General features: G+C 49.1%; 1 protein-coding gene across 1 annotated transcript; it reads left to right on the top strand.

Moving 5' to 3' along the window:
- The first annotated feature begins 3,555 nt into the window (after positions 1 to 3,555).
- On the top strand, positions 3,556 to 12,432 carry SPATA2 (spermatogenesis associated 2). The gene is made up of 3 exons (XM_084887706.1): positions 3,556 to 3,962; positions 9,284 to 9,727; positions 10,744 to 12,432. Exons 2-3 carry the CDS (start codon positions 9,392 to 9,394, stop codon positions 11,959 to 11,961), a joined length of 1,554 nt encoding a protein of 517 aa, XP_084743832.1. The 5' UTR covers positions 3,556 to 3,962; positions 9,284 to 9,391; the 3' UTR covers positions 11,962 to 12,432.
- The last annotated feature ends 5,850 nt before the right edge of the window (positions 12,433 to 18,282 follow it).

Below are 18,282 nucleotides of genomic sequence, written 5' to 3' on the forward strand. Positions count from 1 at the left end.
AGATATTATGTTAATACTAATGTCTGATACTCTATATAGTATGATAATATCCTTTTCTAGTACCTAGTAATGCCCAGCTTATATGCTTGGAGACAATTGAGTTTCAATTTCCAATGCTTTCTTTCGATTGCTTTCTTCCCTCCAGCTGGGAGGAAGGCTGGAGAGCTTCACAAGTCCAACTCACTCCAAGCCCAGCTCAAATGCTACCTCCTCCTTGTGGCTGTCCCAATTTGCCCTGTCCAATGTCCCCTCTCCATTCTATAAGCTCTATACCCCCCTCTCATAACATTTACCACCTTCGATTTTGAATGATAGGTTTTTAGTTCATCCTACTCCTAGTTTATTAATATTGTCTTTCTGATAAGAAGACTGTTCCTATTGCTGGCTCCCTTGAGGGCAGGGGCAGTGTCTGTTTTGCTCAGTTATATGCTCTTTAAATCTAACATCAATGAAAAATTCCATCAGAAATAGATACTGTTGAACCTCTTATTGCTTGTGGGGCAGATAGTAGTAATAAAATTGTGAGCAAAACAGGTGTAGCCATGTCCTCATGGAGATGATTTTGCAGGAGATATTAAAATCACTTAATATGAATTTGTGGAATGACTTAAAATAACGAATCATCTACATTTTATTACTGTCCCAATATGTATGCATCCTTAGAAAATATCTAGTATTGGTTGATGTTTTGTTTTCCATTCCAGGGTGTATCTTTTTAATTCCACTGCATATATTGCAAAGTTATGTAATACTTTAAAAGTTATCCATAGTAATCATTAGTACAGATACACCATTCCCCTACCGATGGACATTTAGAATGTTTTCTCATTTTTATTCTTGGAATGTTTAAAAATATTTTTATTGATTTCAGAGAGGAAGGGGGGAGAAAGAGAGAGATAGAAACATCAATGATGACAGAGGATAATTGATTGGATGCCTCCTGCACACCCCCTACTGGGGATTAAGCCCCAAACCTAGGTACATGTTCTGATAAGGAATCAAACTCTGACTTCCTGGTTCATAGGTCAATACTCTACTACTGAGCCACACTGGTCGGGCTAGAATGTTTTTGCATTACAATGAAGTGACAGGTCTCTTGTGTATTTACACTTGTAATTCCAGTAAATCAATTGCTTGGTTATTGGATTGCTTTCCTTTTTTGTCCTATACATGCCTATATTGCTGGAATTCATGTGTTACTTTTGTGATTAAAAAATACCACACCCCTATAAAATAGAAGTAGGTAGATTATTCCTGTTTTTGGCTCTTATGAAGCAGAGGTGCTTAATCACTGTCAGATGACTGTTATATAATCTGCTAATCATTATGTAATAAAATCTGTAAAAGATACTTCTGTGATTCCACATAACCAAGCGAAGAAATCTCAGGCCTTCAATCCTGTCTAAAATATGAGAAACGTGGTTCTCTTCAGTGACTTTGGGTCTTTTCTGATTTTAAATGTCACCAAGTCTCAATGACCAAGGTTTCCTACTGGCAAAACCTTCTTAAAAATCTGTTCCCCTTTTGACTGTCACAGAACCACAGAGCTGGAAGGGACTTATTAGCAGGCTCATGCAGTCTTGCAACAGCTTCTAAAGGACAGTTTAGAGTTGTTGCAAAGTCAGAGAGTTTGGATGAGGCTGGAATTCCTGCAAACACTACCACCTTGCAGGTGATTAAGAAAGGAGCTTACACACTAGCCGATAAAGAGTGAATGAAGTACAGTACATAAAGTCCTTGAGTGATGCTCAAACAGCAACAGATATAGTAATCCCTGCTGTTTGTATTTCTTTTTTTAAAAAAAATATATTTTATTGATTTTTTACAGAGAGGAAGAGAGAGGGATAGAAAGCTAGAAACATCAATCAGCTGCCTCTTGCACACCCCTTACTGGGGATGTGCCCGCAACCAAGGTACATGCACTTGACCGGAATCGAACCTGGGACCTTTCGGTCCGCAAGCCGACGCTCTATCCACTGAGCCAAACGGGTTTCGGCGATCCCTGCTGTTTGGATAGCAAGCAGGTTGTTGGTTCTCCAAATGCCTCCCCATGTATTATGTCATCGACTCCTGAGACAAGCCCACTGGCTTTTGCTGGGGACACCGAGGCTGAGAGAGAGAATCCTACAATTAAGGAATAACTATTGGGCACCTCATGATCAGGCTTGTTCAGAGCTCAGGGAAAACAGATGTAGAAGGAGCTCCAGGTCTTGTGGGGAGTCAGGTTTAAAAATGTAATCCACTGTGGTTAAGAGCTGAGATAAAATGATGAAAGACAGCCCAGCCTGAGTGATTAAAAAACACAAGACCCTATGAGAGGGGAACCTATGAACCAGGAAGTCACAGTTTGATTCCCAGTAAGGTCACATGCCAGGGTTTGAGGCTCCATTCCCAGTTGGGGATGTGCAAGAGGCAGCTCATCAATGATTTTCTCTCATCATCCATGTTTTATCTCTTACTCCCTCTCCTTCCTCTCTGATATCAATAAAAAATATTTTTTAAAAATGATGACAGTGTTGTGGGGAACCAGAGGAAGGCTGGTCTTTGCCTGGAAATATCATGGAAAGCTTCCAAAAGGCTGTGAGGACTGAGCTGGGGCTGGAAGCCAGAAAAACTAGGAAGGACATTTACACGGTGGGAACAGCAAATAGAGGCACAGAGGCCAGGAGAATAGGAGAGCATGAGAAGCGCAGGGAGCCAGAGCATGTTGGAGGAAGAGAACTTGGCATGGAGTGGGCTCTAGTCTTGAATAAATGTCTGGGATAAGTTAGAGAGATAGAATGAATGGTTCAGTTGCAAATATGTTCAACAGCCTCGAGTATGTACTAGGCACTTTGCGAGCATTACAGATTCAGTGAGTGGTGAACCACAAAAACCGAGTCCTCGGGGAGCTTATGGGCAAAGTGGTGGGTGGGACCAAAGACAAACCCACGAAGTGAAGTAACAAGCCACCAATATCGATGCCAAGATAGGTCACGCCGCTAGCTACCGCAGGTGCCTGGTGAAAAGTCAAAAAGAAATGGGGCAATATCTTGGTTTTCCCCAATGCTGACTTCCCTTTAAGGAAATTGGGGGCAAGAGAGAGGTCATTTATTTTAACTTAACGAGGTTTAAAAAAGAAAATATATTTAGATCTTTATGCCAACTATGGCAATAAGCGGTTTCCATATATGAAACTCAATTCTCACATGAATTCCAGGAGACGGTACTATTACAAGTCCGTTTTACAGGTGAAAAAACGGAGGCGCGGGGAGGTTAAGTAACTTTCCCAGGGTCAGGCAGCTAGTAAGGGGCAAAGGCAAAGCTGGGACACCTTCCTCTCAAGGGCAGACAACCTGTAACATCAACATCGCTCTCCAGGCGGGACTCAGCCTCGCGCGATCCCGGCTTCTCTGGCTTCTGCAAGCCTGGGCATCTCCGCCTGTAAGGAGGAGGGACCCAACTGTCAGCCTCTGCTCCAGGGTCATCCCCACGGTGGGCAAGTCCGGGAGGCAGAGGCCGAGGGCCGCTCAGTCTGGCCGGCAGCGCGGACTCCACCGTCCCGCTCCTCACCGGTTCCCATGACAACTCGGCTAGCTGCCACCCAGGGGCTGCCGGCGTGCGTCACTTCCCGACCCGTTTACTTCCGGGTCCTGGCCCCAGCTGGGGTATTGCCTTTCAACCTCTCGAGGGATATTCCGCCGTTTCCGTGCTCGCTCTTCGGCCTTCCGCTGCTTCAACCGTTGCCCGTTGGCACCGGCCTTTCCCGGCCCAGCGCGCAGCCGCGGCCCGGCCTCCCTTCGGGCTCGCCTCCGAGGAACGTCATTTCCGGGTCGATTGTTTCCGGGTCGCCGCTGGCCCCGGGTACTGGTCTCGAGCCCCTGCAGCCGCCGGCAGCGGCTAGAGCCCACCCGGCCCGGTCCGGCGGCGCCCGTGGCTCTTTCTCGCTCCCCTCAGCCGGGCGTCTTCGGGGCGGCGGCGGGGTAAGTGCGGGGACCGCGGCGGAAGCCGCCTCGGGGGTTTTCCCAGGCGGAGGGAGCGTTCGTCTCGGCGTCCAGGGAGCGGGGTCCCCTCCCGCGCGGCGGGAATGCCGGGCGGGCCCGCCTCTCGGCACCCCGGGGCCCAGCTTGTCTTCAGGATCCCCGCTCCCCCAGGACTGCTCGGCAGGCACCTAGGAGCAGACGCGGGTGGCTCAGGGCAGTCCGGAGGGACACCCCCTCCTTGGCATCTCACCAAGGAGGAGGACATCCCAGTTCCACCGCGAGGCAGTGACGGCGCAGTGGTCCTCAGCCCAATGTTTTGGCGGCTGACTTGGGTTTGTGCTCACTGTGTGACCTTGGACAAGTCACTGAATCTTCTGAGCCCCAGTTGCCCAATGAATTAGTTAACCGGGAGTGAGCTTACCTGTTAGGACTGTACTAGGGATGAGATGAGCTAATGCTTGTGAAGCACCATCTCTGGCATACAGCAGGCGTCGCATAAATGATAGCTGCTGTCCATTTATTCACAGGCGCGTGGGGAGGCCCGAGTTTGGGTCTAGGATTTTTTTTTTTTTTTTAATACACCTCCGACGTGGCCTTCCAAGGTTACCAGGCTGGGAATAACCGCCGCCAGCTTCTGTCCCCTGCAGGGAGGGAAACTGCTTCCTCCAGGGCCCCTCGGAGAGGCAGCTGCCGCTAGGGAAACCCGGTTTCAGCACCGCCGGGGTTATTTTCAGAGGTTGGGAAGGCCTCTGTTTCTGATTTTCTCTGGAATCTGGTTGGGGTGTGGGGGCCCTCTGGTCTTGAACAGCCAGTGGGAGCTGTCTAGGATATGTCCCCAGAGCCTCGGGCTTGGAAACGAGAGCAAAAGAGCGGGGTGAGGAGGTGCAAGGGTTGAACTGCTCTGGCCTCGCTGCTGCTAGGGGGCTGAGGGAAGTAAGTCTAAGCCCGCTGAAGCTAGACCAGAGACCGTAAACCTGTGGACTGGGCAATGCTGGGACCAAAATAGCTCCTGCTGTGCAGGGAGGGGGCGCCTTCCTATGCAGCTTGGGGAATGTTTCTGCATGAATGGGCCAGCTGAGGTAAAGCCAAGCTATTGCTCTGCTTCCCAGAATCATTTCAGTTCCCTTCGGTGGGGTTTTAAACAGATGAACTTTTCCTTTGTGATGTTTAAAAAATAATAACGAAAAAGCCGCCGCCTCCCTGACTGAGATATCTTCTCTTCACCGATTTGCTTTTCACAAGAGGCCCAGGTTGTGCCCCTTTTGAAAAGCAAATCAGCGAAGTGCTGACCAAGCCTTTTGGCTCTGAGCACCTGCCTGACTTTGTTAGGGATGTTCAGTGCCTTTTTTTCCCTCTTTCTTTCTTTTTTCCGCCAGACTGGCACGCCTTGGCTTTCCAGTCCTTGGGTTGCCTGGAGAAATTAACAGCTTCTGTCACTGTGCTGTCTGGTCTGTAACCACACTGTTTTTGCAGTGAGCGTGTTTTCGGTTCTTGCAGAGGGTTGGAAATAAATTGCTGGTTCTATGCTCGGAAAAGACACCTGCTATGACCAGCTATAATGCAGCCTGTATTCTCAGAAAATGTAATCAGGACGGATGATGTCAGCTGCTTCACCACTGGCCAGGCTCTGGCCAGCCTCTTCCCTTGGCCCTTGAGCTTACATCATAGAGCTTCCAGCCCCGTTCTGTGTGGGAAGATGTGAATTTTGCTATACTACAGGAATTTTGGAACTCAACTTTGCTCTCCCTGCCATAGGGCCCTCTAGCTTGGCTGAGCCCTTTCAAGTAGAGCTGTCCAGCAGACCCAGCTGACAGCTTTGCCTAAAAGCAGTGCAGCTGAGAGCTCGAGCCAGGATTTTGGCATCGGACGAAGGTTCAGATCTCAGATCCACTTCTTAGCTGGCCTTGTGACTTTGGACAAGTGACTTGGCTTCTCTGAGCCTCAGTTTTCCCTTTAACCTTGGCGCTGTCCTGTGGATTTCATTGAATTACATTGAGCTTCAGGGCCCATATATACTAATTGCTTGGTGAATGGTAGTAATTTTAACAATAAATGAGGCAGATGGGGAAAAGCACAGGCGTCAGGATTGGCCAACTCAAATTCAAATAAAATGCAGCTTTGATCTGAAGCTCTGTTGGGCAGATTGTTTAATGACTTGGTTTCCTCATAGCATTATTACATGGTTTAGATGTGATGATGCAGTTGAAGCGGAAAGCCCAATCGTAGGACCTCAATCATTGTTTGTTTTCTTCTCTCCTTTCCTTAATTATCATTTAGCATTAATTGTCTTTCACCTTTTTTCTCACTACCTAGGTTGGTTCAAGATTCTTAGATGGGTTCTCATCCTTGACTTTAGGATTTTGAACACCAACTAGGCTATTTGGATCCCTTCTCCTTGTTTATTGTTTGCTAGCAACAAACAAGGGTGTGGATGTGGTGTGATTACAGAGCAGCAGATGCAGAGCTTGAGGGTGGCTGACTTTGTAAAAAAAAAAAAAAAATTAGAGCCCTTGCTGGTTTGGCTCAGTGGATAGAGCACCGGCCTTCGGACTGAAGGGTCCTGGGTTCAGTTCTGGTCAAGGGCATATGCCTGGGTTGCGGGCTAGATCCCCAATGGGGGGCGTGCAGGAGGCAGCTGTTCAATGATTCTCATCATTGATGTTTCTGTCTCTCTCTCCTCTCCCTTCCTCTCTGAAATCAATCAAAATATTTTAAAAAATAAATAAAAACAAGAAATCATCTTCTGAGGGCTCAAGGCTGACTTTCTTGGATGAAAACTCACAGCAGTGTTTAGGAGGATAGATGTCTCTCTATTTAAATTGTTCTCAGGTACCAACACGCAGTCTTTGGGGCCAGAGGCAGGACGGAAGCTTCCTTTAGATAAAAAGTGACAAATGCATGTGGGTGTCTATTAGCAAGGATGGTGATGTCTTCTCTCGGGTTGCAGTACAATTTTGTTTTCCAAGAGAACATACATAGTTTGGTACTAGACAGTAAAGCCTTTCAACTAGAATTGAGGGCAGGACTATGTCTTCTCAACTGCTGTCCCCTATTGTTCCTACCCCCTGGTTTCCACCCACACTGCCTCCAGCCAGGACCTGGCTCGAGGTAGGTGCTTTGTAAATTCTTGATGAACTCAGGAATCAAGGGCGATGGGAGCACCACAGGCTCCAAGTCAGAAGGTCAGGCTGGGATTCTTGGGTCCACCTTTTTCTAACCCTGAGCTACTTAGAGCACATCCTGTCACGGAGCCTCTGCTCCTTCTCTCTCCGGTTGATCGCCAGGATTCTTGGGACAGCTAAAGAAACTAAAGCATCATGATTACTTACAGCCTTTGCATCGTTCATTTCACCTGTCTTATCAGACGTTTGCTAAGTGCCAGGCTCTGTGTTAGGCAACATGGTGAACAAAACAGATGTATTGCCTTTGTGGAGTTTACAATTGAGGGAGACAAAGAGAGGAAGTTAGTAAATGAATAAATAAGGTTGGTAATTTCAGATGGTGATTATCCCAGGATGAGTGGGTAAAGAAGGACTAGGAAGGTGGGAGTTACTGAGCTGGGGTTGTCAGGGACGGCTGCTATTTGAGCTGAAGCCTGAATGAGAGAGCCGGCTGTGGAAAGAGTCAGAGGAAGAAGATGCAAAAAGAACATGTGCCAAGGTCCTGAGACAAAGGAGCTTGCTGTATTTGAGGAGCAGACAGGTCATGTGGGTGGGACTTGAGGGAAGGGAGAGACTGCTATGAGAGGTGAGCAGAGGTCTGGTCATGTAGAGCCTTTGACCTTGGTCAGGGGGTCGAATGCCATTTCCACTTCTAGGAGCCTCCTTCACTCAGACAGCAGGTATTTGTAAAGCACATGCCCTGCTCCCTGCACCCATGGAGCTGTGGTCAGGACAGGCAGGGCAGGTGAGTGTGAAAATGCACATCTATTCTGTCAGATTTGTCCCACTCTGATCTTAACTTCCTGAGAAAGCTTGACGTCTTAGGGGGGTGTTCTAGCACCTTCAGACACAGGAATGGCTGCTTGTCTATCAAGGTCTTCTTTTTAGCCAGCATACTGATTGCATACAATCCTCCCACCAACTCTGAACTCTGATAGTATTTTTTTTTCCAGATGAGAAAACTGAAGCCCAGAGAGGTTGAGTAATTTGCCAAAGTAACCTAGAAAAGCAGGCCCAGGACTCGCTCCCTGGAAGCCTTGCTTTGGAATCTGTCTGTCTCCCATGCCATGTTGCCCACCCTTGGCCCTGGCAATACTCCTCAATAAATCCATTTTGCTCCCAGCATTGTGGCATCAAGAATATTGCTGGATCTGTAAATATGCTATTAACGGGTGGCCAAGCAGACAGCAAGAGCGTATAAATTGAGTGTGTCTCAGCTCAGAACATTCTCTCCTCTCCCAGCGGAACTGTAACTGCTCTTAAGGTAAAGGGGATTGCAGGCCATCACAATAGATATAAGCACTCTCAGCGGCCAGCAGCCAGCAGGGCCTCTTTTTAAAATTGCAAACAGGATCATGTCCCACTTCCCCTTGCTTTGAACTCTTCAGGCAGGTGCTTCACACGGCTCTTGGAATAAATATAAAATTCTTAACGTGCTTTTCGAGGCCTTGGGGAATGGGATGTTGCATTTGCCTGCAGCTTCATCTCCCCTCCTGTCACTGCTACCGCTGCAGCCGCACTGTAGGCGTCCTTCTGCTCATAGCCAAGCTCTTTCCTTCCTGCCTCAGGAAAGCAGGGTGTGGTGGTTACAGGCATGGACTTTGGAACCAGATTGCCAGGTCTCTCATCTCAGATCTGTTTCTGAATAGTTTTTTAACTTTCAACAAGTTCCTTAGTGTCTCTGAGTGTCGGCTTTTGTATCTGTAAGATGGGGATAACAGTAGTATCTCTCTCCAAGGGTTGTTGGAGAAGACAGAATGTGTTAGTATGGGTAAGTACCTGGCACGCAGTAAGCACTGATATTGTTAGCTCAGGGGCTTTCTCCCTTCCCGCCCCTCTGCTGTGACACCCTTTGTCCACCTCTTTGCCTGGCACATTCCTCATCTTTTGGGTCTGTCCCTGCCTCAGGAGGATTTTTTAAACATGACTCCTCCCCACAAAACCAGCTTATGTGCCCCTAATATTTTTCACTTGTGAGCTCGCTGTGAGCATGTAGTACGTGTTCAGTAAATGTGCTGAATGAAGGAGCAAAATGGGGCCCAGGGCTGGCGGTGCCCACTGTACCTTGGGCCAGCTCTGTGTTTTGTTTTGCCACAGGAGCCGCAGCTGATGTGTGCACCATTGCAAGGGATGACCTGCTTCTCGTTCTTCCCCTTCCAGAACACTCCACTGGTCCAGGCGGGCAACATGTTAGTGCTTCTAGCCATGTCCCTGCCTCTACCCCAGAGGCCATGGAGGAGATAAGGTAGCCCCTCATCCCTGGATCTGATGGGGAAGCCCAGTTCAATGGATACAAAATATAAGGATGACTTATTTCGGAAGTACGTGCAGTTCCATGAGGGCAAAGTGGACGCCACCCCCAGCAAGCAGCGGCCTGTCAATGATGAGTACCTGCGGGTGGCAGCCTCGACCTTGCTCAGCCTGCACAAGGTGGATCCCTTTTATCGATTCCGGCTGATCCAATTCTATGAGGTGGTGGAGAGCTCCTTGCGCGCGCTGAGCTCCTCCAGCCTGCGGGCTCTGCACTGCGCCTTCAGTGTGCTGGAAACTGTGGGCGTCAACCTCTTTCTCTACCCATGGAAGAAGGAGTTCAGAAGCATTAAGGTAAGGTCTAAGGTAGGGCCCTCCACACTGGTCTCCCTTCTGCTTTCTTGGCCCTTCCAGTCCGCCTTGCGAGGGCTTGTGCCAGTCCGATCACATCCCTCCTCTGCTTGCAGACTCTCCCGTTTCCCACCGCCTTTGAGATAACAACCAGAATTACCCCCATGGCTTCTCACCTTGCCTGTCTGTTTAACGTAATCTCTTAACTGGGTCCCCACCCCTGGCAGCTCACATCTGCTGCTGGGAGGTTAGAAAGGCAGGCAGCTCCCAGGTTGTGTGAAACCTTGAGGCCCAGGGCAGAAGGCCTGGATTTATCCTAAGAGGATTGAAAAGCAAGGTGGTGCCAGGATCAGTTTACATTTGAAGAGAATCCTCTGGCTGGTGTATGGGCAGTAGACTGTATGGGCAAGAGTGGGGCAGGGAGACCAGTTAGGAGGTTTAGTAGTAACAGAGGAGTGAGGAGGAGGAATTTGGAGAGAATTCTGAATCATCTGAAGGTGTGACAGCTCAGAAGGGTTTTCACTAAGTCTGACATAGAGGGTGGGGCAAGAGTAGGTTTGTGAGGACGTGAAATGAGTTTATTCTGGTATTGGTATTTATTATTATTTTCCACATGAACAATTATTATTATTTGTCCCACCTATATTCTTCAGACCTTTTAGAAATGCCAGCAAGGACTATTCTCATTGCTCATCTGGCCCTGCTTCTGGTCCTCGTTCCTCACTGAGTTTGCCCTGCTCCTCTCAGGGAGCAGTGCTGTGTGCCCTGAGTAGAAAGCTAATTGAAGGCTTTGTCCCTATGCTTAAGATAGGAGTGGTGCGCCATTTCCCTCACACCAGGGCGCTGAGTTGTTGGTAAGCATTAGCCTCTGCCTCCTGTAGTGAGGAGCTATTGGGATCACTCCCTTCCCTTCCTGTGGTTTCCTTCTTCCAGTGCAGACTTGGATGTGCCGCACTTTGAGGCAGTCTCCCTTGTGTGTCAGAGAGAAAGTCCTGCTTCTTTGTCCCCCTTCCTTCTAGACCTACACGGGCCCCTTCGTTTATTATGTCAAGTCCACGTTACTGGAAGATGATATCCGAACGATCCTGAATTACATGGGCTACGTGCCTGAGCTGGGGACTGTGTACAAGCTCACAGAATTGGTGGAGAGCCTGCAGGTGAAGATGGTCTCCTTTGAACTCTTTCTGGCCAAGGTGGAGTGTGAGCAGATGCTGGAAATCCACTCCCAAGTCAAGGACAAAGGCTACTCTGAGCTGGACGTGGTAAACGAGCGCAAGAGCAGCGCGGAGGACGTGCGGGGCTGCTCCAACGCCCTGCGGCGGCGGGCGGAGGCCCGGGAGCACCTCCCCGCCTCCATGGCGCGAGTGGCACTCCAGAAGTCGGCCAGCGAGCGGGGGGCCAAGGACTACTACAAGCCGCGTGTGACCAAACTCTCGAGGTCAGTGGATGCCTACGACAGCTACTGGGAGAGTCAGAGCCGGAAGCCACCCCTGAAGACCTCTCTGAGCCTGCGGAAGGAGCCTGTGGCGGCAGAGGTAGGGGATGACCTCAAGGATGAGATCATCCGCCCGTCCCCCTCGCTCCTGACCATGTCCAGCTCCCCCCATGGCAGCCCTGATGACTTTCCATCCTCCTCCCCCAGCAATGGCCTTGGCCTGCTGCATGGCACGTACTTCTCTGCTCAGGATGACGTGGATCTCTACACCGACTCAGAACCTAGGGCCGCATACCGGAGGCAGGATGCCCTGCGACCGGATGTGTGGCTGGTCAGAAATGATGCCCACCCTCTCTACCACAAGCACTCCCCCCCCACCAAAGAGACCACCCTATCCAAGTGCCAAAACTGCGGCCTGTCCTGTAGCTCCTCCCTCTGCCAGCGCTGTGGCAGCCTGCTCCCCTGTCCCCCAGCCTCCAAGCCCAGCACCTTCCCCAGCAAGTCCTCCACCCATGACAGCCTGGCCCATGGGTCATCTCTGAGGGAGAAGTATGCGGGCCAGACTCAGGTGCATCTCCATTCAAAATCCAAGGCCTCCACCACAGCCACCTCCCGCTGTGGCTTCTGTAATCGCCCAGGTGCCACCAACACCTGCACCCAATGTTCGAAAGTTTCCTGTGATGCCTGCCTCAACGCCTACCATTATGACCCCTGCTGCAAAAAAAGCGAGCTGCACAAGTTCATGCCCAACAACCAGCTGAACTACAAGTCCACCCAGTTCTCCCATCTCGTGTACAGATAAACTGGGCCTTGCACCTCCCTGCTACAAGGGCTACATCACTGATCTTTCTGGTTTCATGGGGAAGAAGTGTTAATGCATCGATCTGGGAAGCTGAGAACTGCACTTGACCATGTAGGTGCCGGGGATCTGGGTCAGCTGCACCATGTGGGAGTTCACTTAGTAACTGACTTATTTCAGCTGATGGCTGCTTTGTCTCCTGACAAGGGAGAGGGTGGCGCTTCCATTCAGATTCATTTTTGCTAATCTCTCCAAACACCCCCCCCCCCTTTTTTTTTTTTTTTTAAGAAAAAGAGGATTTCTATCTCTGGGATTCTTGCCACATCCACCGTTCCCACCACAAAGCCAACTTGGACTGGGAAGGGCCCTCCAGGTCACTTCCTGGATTGGTGAGCTAGAGGCCTGTTGGCTTGTGAAATGAGCCCTCCTGCCACACTGGGCCTCTTCCAATGGCTCATCCCCTTTGCCACCCCCTCCCCACACACAGTGTTAGCGGAATGTCATCCTGTGGCCACCACAGCTCAGTTCAGCCCGTGGCGCTTGTGAACTTTGCTCCAACACATTGAAGTGTGGACCTTCAACAGCAGGACTCCCCTTTCTGTTGTTTGCACATGCCCCTCTTACTGTACTGTAAATAGGTAATTTTTGAAGTTTATTTTTAAATAAATATTCAACTTGCTGTGCGTTTCAAAGTGGTTAAAACATGTAGCTATTTATAAAGATGCCCGGGTTCTTCAGTCTTCCAAGGGAGCATCTCATGCCCTTCTGTGAGGTGTCCTCCACTCACTGCAGTGAAGGTAGAGCAGAGTGTGGGGGCAGAGGAGGCACAGAGACAGTATTCCTGAGTCGGTGGAGAACCACTGTCTTCCCTACAATAAATCTTTATACACCTACCTCCAGTGTGCACTCCGGGGGTCAGTGCGGGCCAGGAGGTCGGTGCACCTGCAGACTGTGAAAACCTAGTGACGAGTCAGGAACCTCACCTGCGGATCTACAGCCTGGTCTTTGCCACTTGCCGAGTGTGAACCTTGCACTCCAGACTTCTTCAGTCTTGCTTCAGAAGGAAACTCATTTGGGATTTCCATCACCCCTCCATCTCGGTCCTCCTCTCTTCACCTGTTTCCAGGACTCTGCAACGTTTGCGATCTTTTTGCACTAAAAGTGGGCAGGAGCTGGCGTGCACCCATGAATAGGTGTGTCTGGAGATTCTCAGCTGAGCCTAAGCACTTCCAAACCCGAAGGCCCTTTAAACTCCTCATGTGAATGACTGAGCCCTGGATTTTCCTTTCGGGGTGCGGAGCAGGAGTGGGGCAAGAGTTTGAAAATAAAACTGATTCCTTGTGAAATAATAATATATTCTAGCCATAAATGTGATGTACCAGAATGTTATAGGAATTTACATTCAGTGGGTTTTCTGGTGGAAGGAGGTATTCAGCTCTTGAACAAATTTAAATCTGGCTGAATCCTGAGGCCACTGTGAATTTGCTGGTGTTCTTCCAACTCAGTTGAGTGATTTTAAGGTTTTTCAAATCTTCTATGGCTTTTTTATATATCTAGTAGATCAGATGTAGATATTCAATGTGTATGTAAAGCTGAATTTCACTAACTTTATTACTAAGATCACCCCTTTCTGGGGCATTCATCTTTGATGTTCTTCCTTTCCACATTTCAGAAGTGTTAATGCCTGTCCCACTCCTGAGAGCTCTAGTTTTCTAGTTTTCCATTTCCAGATCGCTCCAGCACTACAGTAACTCTTAACCAGCCATGATGCCACGTAACTTATGCAGTGGACAAAAGCAGGCATGGCTACCTTATTCTCAGAGAGAAAGTCCAGTATCTGTATCATCACGGAAATACCGTGTCCGTGGACTGGAACAGGAACTGCTCTGACCGAGCTCCTCCTTGGTGTGTGTCTTACCGTATGAAGTTGCTGTGAGTGAGAAAGTTAATTATATGCTAATTTAAAAGTGCAGATGTTTTGCATTTGATTTCTACCAAGAGTTGAAATGTTGAGAGATGATATAAAAAAAAAAATAAAGTGTCTTCCATTATTAAATAAAGTCTTTGTGGTTTTATGTCGCCCTTCCCTGCTGCTTTGAAGTTTGAATACTCAATTCTCTCCCCCCCTCAAGCTATATTTAGTTCTTTAATAACATTTTCTTCTCCATGAAACTGACAAATAACAAGAGCCAGCATTTGAGTGCTTATACTGTGAGCTAGGCACTTTATATGCTGAGACTTTACATGCTAGAGCGTATGTAATAGTCTCAACACTCCTATAAGATTACAGATGGGGAAACAGGTGTACAGAGTGCAGCCATGTTGCCCAGGAGAAATTACTGTTGGCGGTGACTGACAGTCATTAAATAATACTTGAAGGCTGTAATGAAAAAATTAGTTCAGTTTTTAATGCTTTCGATCCATTTAAATGCCTCAAGGAGGAAGTCAGTTTAATGCTAGCTTGTCTTTAACAAAGAGAAAACAGGCGTCGGGCTCAGAGCCTTTGGCAGAATCTTAGCTAGGTTTTCAGTTACCTTCTTTTTAGTATAGGCATACTGGTTTTCCATCTACAGCAATGTCAGGAGATCCCTTTAAAAATAAATTTGTGGTTTTTTAAAAAAATGATGGTTGACTCAAAAGCAAAATACGGCAAAAATCTTAAGGATGGTGTATGAGCAGCAGTTGTTTGGGGTGACCTGTGCCCACGATGCTGAATCCACTGCTGGGTTGGCCCCACACGGTGGCTTAGTTGCAGGGAAGAGACTGAATAAGTTTCTCCGTTTCAGGCACTGGCTGAACAAATATCCAGGCCTTGGGCCATATCAAGGCCCAGGTGCTGGGCTTGATTTTAGCTATATCATAGGAAATGGCGCCCACCATCCGGCTGCCAGGAGCAGCGGCTGCCTAGAGGTGAACACCCAGCCTGGGAGAGCAAAGGACGCCAGACACTTGCTTCTGCATCTAAAGTAGAGCAGAGACTTCCAGCAGATTGCTTAATTTGTATATGTAAATGACAAGCATATTTAAACATCATCAGGCCCACCAGATGTACATTTGCTCTGCTGCCAGCTCCAAGCACCCATCTGTGGCACCCACATGCCTGTACTAGTGTCAGAGGGATGAGAACTGCAGCAAATTGAACCCTGATCTCCATTCACCCCTTCTCCCTTGAAAATGGAAGCCCTGATTTTCAGACATGGCCATCCGGAATAGAAACGGCCTTTTCCAGCCTCTCCTGCAGCCAGGCATGGCCATATAACTGTCTGGTCCCTGGGATACAAAAGTGCTTCGTGTGGCTTCTAAGATGTCCTTCCTACCCTGCTCCTCCCTGGCTGGAGAGGCCGTGCTGGCTGGAATGGAGCAGCCACATGAAACTCAGGTGGAAGCCAAATGAAGAAGAGGGTGGGACAGTAGCTGGAAGGGTTGGGTCCCAGATGCTATTATCTTTCTTAAACCACATTTTTCCCACCTGCTCTTTTAAAAAACCTTTTAATTTACCAAAGAAATACAATGAATCTCCATGTGCATTGAACTCAGCTTTAGCAGTTCAACAGTTTCCAAGTTGTGGCCAACCTGTTTTCCTCTCTACCTGTCCATCCACATCCCCACCCCCGAATTCCTTTGAAGCAAATTCCAGGCATCTATTTCACTTGTGACTATTCCAGTATGTGTATCTAAAAGATAAGGACTTTTAAAATGCAGTACCATTATATCTAAAATTTTATAGCAATTCCTTTATAGTGATGACTATCCAGTCACTGTCCCCCATGTCTAGTCTTATAAATCCACGAGAGGAATGGTGCATGAAATTCGTGCATGGGGCAAGGGGTCCCCTTAGCCCAGCCTGCATCCTTTCCAATCTGGGATCGCTCTCACAATCCAGGACTGCTGGCTCCTAATTCTCACCTGCCTGCCCTCCTGATTGCCCCTAATTGCCCCCTCCCCCCACCCACCTCCAGTCTGATCACCCCAACTGCCTCTGCCTGCTGGACTGATCGCCCTCCCCCGCCACCCTGCCAGCCTGGTTGCCCGTAACTGCCCCCCCACCGGCCTGGTCGCCCCCTGCTGGCCTGGTTGCCCCTCACTGCCCCACTTGCTGGCCTGGTTGCCCCATGCAGCCTGCTGTTTGGTCATTTGGTCATCCCTCACTAAACCCCCTGCTGGCTTGGTCGCCCCATGCCGCTTGCTTTTCAGTCATTACTGTGAGGGCATCCTGACCAATTTGCATATTACCCTCTTATTAGTATAGATACTTTAAAGACAATTTGGCCTGGCCGGTGTGGCTTAGTGGTTGAACATCCACTGTGAACAAGGAGATTACCATTTGATTCATAGTTGTCAGGGCATTTGACCAGGTTGTGGGCTCAGTCCCCAGTATGGGACATCCAGGAGGCATCTCACCATTGATGTTTTCTATCTGTCTCTCCCTCCCCCTTCCTTCTAAAATTAATAAAAATGTATCTACATAATAAAAGCCTAAGCGACCATTACGGCGGAATGATAGGAATGACCAGTCACTGTGATACACATTGGCCACCAGAGAGCAGATGCTCATGCAGGAGCTGGCCCTTGGTGGCCAGTGTGCTCCCACAGGGGGAGTGCTGCTCAGCCAGAGGCCAGGCTCACGGCTGGCGAGCGCAGTGGCAGTGGAGGGAGCCTCTTGCCTCCAAGGCAGCGCTAAGGAGCAGTGAGCTGAGTGGTAAGGAGCAATGAGCAGGTGGGCGATAGGAGCGAGGGGTCCTGGACTGTGAGAGGATGTCCGCCTGTCGGCTTAGGCCTGCTCCCTGTGGGGATCAGGCCTAAGCCAGCAGGCAGATATCCCCAAGGGCTCCCAGATTGCAAGAGGGCGCAGGCCAAGCTGGGGGACCCTCCTCTGAGGGCACGAATTACGTGCACCTGGACTCGATAAAAAAAAAAAAAAGTTTGTATCAGGTCCAAATAAGGTCTCTACATTGCAATTGGTGGATAGCTCTTTAAATTTTTTGTTGTTGTTAATTTCAGATTGGAAGGGAGAGGGAGAGAGATAGAAACATCAATGATGAGAATCATTGATTGGCTGCCTCCTGCATGCCCCCCACTGGATCGAGCCCACAAGCCGGTGTGCCCTTGACCAGAATCAAACCCAGGACTCTTCAGTCTGCAGTTCTATCCACTGAGCCAAATCAGCTAGGGCTGGTGGATAGCTCTTTAAATCACATTTATTCTATAAAATGTCCCTATAGAGTATAGGGGCCCCATCTTTCTCTTTGCCTTGAAATGTATTTGTTGAAGAAACCAGAATGTCCTTTAGAGTTTGCCAGAGTCTATATTTTGCTTATTGTAACCCCTGCTATTCCTATGTTCTCTCAATTTTCTAAAAATTGGTAGTTAGCTCTTCTTTCTTTCCAATCCCTTACTGATTCAACAGTAGAAAAATAAAAATTTCTTATGAGTCAGGCCAGATGCTTCATAAATACGGGGTGAGAGGAAAAACGTAAGGCCCGGGTGGGACTTACTGTGTAAATAAGGTCTGGGCCCCGGACAGGCTGGGGTGGGTCCGGGTTCTCAGATGGGCAGGTCTTCACTGGCAACGCATTTCAGGTGCCGTGTGAGGAGGCAGAAGAGGTTGAAGGTGACAGAGGCCTCAAGGCAGCCTTGGGATTCCTCCTTTGGGGCCTCCTGGCAACAAAGCCAGTGGCAGAGGTCGTCCCAGGGGTGGGTCCTGCTGTAGGCTGAGCGAGAAACAAACCTGGAGCTCAAGAGTGGCTGTGGCATAGCCTGCGAAGAGGTTGATCCAGGACACTCCTAAGGGACAAGTCAGCCCCAGGACCTTCCGCAGTAAGTTAGCCCCCAGGCCTGAGGGTGCGCCCACATCTGCAGCCGCCTCAGATCCTTGGTTCTGGGGAAGAGGCGAGAGATGCAGCTCCAGTCATTCAGCGAGAGCAAATCTTCCCAGCTTTCATCGGCCTTCTTGAAGGCTTCCAGTTCCCACGGTAACAGATTGGAACCCCTCCTGGTTATGGTGAGCTAGGAAGTAGGGACAGGGCCTGCTCTGGCCAAGCCCAGCACCAGGGCCCAAGCTGGTAGCCATAGCTAAATCTCAGGTGCTTCCCCAGCCACATGGCTCTGCTTTTAGCCAGGCTCATTGGGCAGTCCCAACTGATGTAAGTGAAAAAGTAAATGGCCCGCCAGTGTGGGTCAATGGTTGAGGTTTGATCCCTGTCAGGGCACATGCCTGGGTTGTGGGCTTGATCCCCAAGTAGGGGGCATGCAGAAGGCACCCAATCCATGATTCTCATTAGTGTTTCTTTCTTTCCTTCACCCTCCCTCTCTAAAAAAAAGAAT

Source organism: Pipistrellus hanaki (assembly GCF_964339955.1).
Source record: "Pipistrellus hanaki genome assembly, chromosome: 6".
In the NCBI taxonomy this organism is placed as follows: domain Eukaryota; kingdom Metazoa; phylum Chordata; class Mammalia; order Chiroptera; family Vespertilionidae; genus Pipistrellus; species Pipistrellus hanaki.